This window comes from Geospiza fortis, unplaced genomic scaffold (genome assembly GCF_000277835.1).
Source record: "Geospiza fortis unplaced genomic scaffold, GeoFor_1.0 scaffold71, whole genome shotgun sequence".
NCBI classification, from domain to species: Eukaryota; Metazoa; Chordata; class Aves; order Passeriformes; family Thraupidae; genus Geospiza; species Geospiza fortis.
Window position 1 is genome coordinate 198,664 of NW_005054681.1, and position 1,424 is coordinate 200,087.

Sequence of the window (1,424 nt, forward strand, 5' to 3'; positions counted from 1 at the left end):
GTGATGTGCAGAGTTCCCACACTTGTCACAGCCCTGGGCACTGGGGCACGGGGGTTTCTGTCCCCGTGGCCGTTCCCTGATCTTTGTTCTGTCCCTTGCAGGCGTCCCATTTCCTCTGGGGCTGCTGGGGGCTGATCCAGGATAAATATTCCACCATAGACTTTAATTTCTTACGGTGAGCGCGCACGGGCTTTGCTCCCAGGGAAGTGGGCGGAGAGGGAGGAGCCCGGGGAGGGTCCTGGGGTGGATCCCGGTGGTCCCTGGGGAGGATCCTGGGGAGGGTCCCAGGGAAGATCCTGGGGAAGATCCCGATGATGCTTGGGGAGGATCCTGGCAGTCCCTGGGGAGGATCCTGGGGAGGATTCTGGCTTTTCCTGGGGAGGATCTCGGCTGTCCCTGGAGAGGATCCTGGGGAAGATCCTCGTAATCCCTGGGGAGGATCCTGGGGAAGATCCCAATGGTCTCTGGGGAGGATCTTGGAGAGGATCCCAGGGAAGATCCCAAGGATCTTGGGGAGGATCCTGGCAGTCCCTGAGGAGGATCCCGGTAGTCCCTGGGGAGGATCCCGGGGAGGACCCCAGTTGTCCCTGGGGAGGATCCCAGGGAAGATCCCGGCAGTCCCTGGGGAAGATCCTGGGGAAGATCCCGATGGTGTCTGGGAAGGATCCTTGGGAGAATCCCAGAGAGGATCCCGAAGAAGATCCTGGCAGTCCCTGGGGAAGATCCCAGTGGTCCCTGGGGAGGATCCTTGGGAGGATCCCGGGGAGGACCCCAGTTGTCCCTGGGGAGGATCCTGGCTGTCCCAGGGGACACGAGTGGCTCAGAGCCACCCCTCCTCTCTCTCTGTCTTTACAGATATGCAAAGTTAAGGTTTAAACAGTACTTCAAGATGAAGCCGGTGGTCACAGCCCTGCAGCTCCCCAAGTAGGGGCCACCCCGAGCTCTCCTGTCCTGGCCGTGCCCTCGCGCCCCCCTCGCCCCTCGCCCAGCCCGGCCGTGGTGCCAAGGGGGACAAGAGGAGCCCTGCCCCGGCCACCACCGCTGCCAGGAGAGCCTGGCCACCCCCGAGACTGGACCATGAGATGCTGGAGAGGACCAGGGCCCCGGCGAGGCCCCAGCCCATGCCAGGAAGCCTCACCACCGCCTTAACGCTGAGCCCCGCTCGGCCCCGGTGCCCGGCAGGTCCGTGCCCCGCTGGCACTGCTGCTGCTGCTGCTGCCTGGCACTGCCCCTTCCCCCTGCGCTGGCCCCGAGGGGGACACGGGGTCACCCCGGCCGCTCAGGGCCCCCAGAGCTGCCCCACTTTGGTCACTTTGGCTGCCCCAGCGTCCCCTCCTGCCCCTGCTGGGTGCCACCCCCGAAGCAGCGCTGTCCCAGGTCCCTGCTGGCCCCAGGGATGGGGCCCTGGTCCCTTTGGGGTGGCA

At 65.4% G+C, this 1,424-nt stretch overlaps 1 protein-coding gene across 1 annotated transcript in view; it reads left to right on the top strand.

The window, feature by feature from the left end:
* The window catches only part of ETNK2 (ethanolamine kinase 2), a 9,570-nt gene extending 8,164 nt beyond the window's left edge, over positions 1-1,406 (top strand). The window contains exons 7-8 of the mRNA XM_005430785.2: positions 100-175; positions 856-1,406. Of these exons, the coding sequence (XP_005430842.1) occupies positions 100-175; positions 856-928 (149 nt within the window). The 3' untranslated portion in view covers positions 929-1,406. The remainder of the gene's footprint in view (positions 1-99; positions 176-855) is intronic.
* Positions 1,407-1,424: the final 18 nt, after the last annotated feature.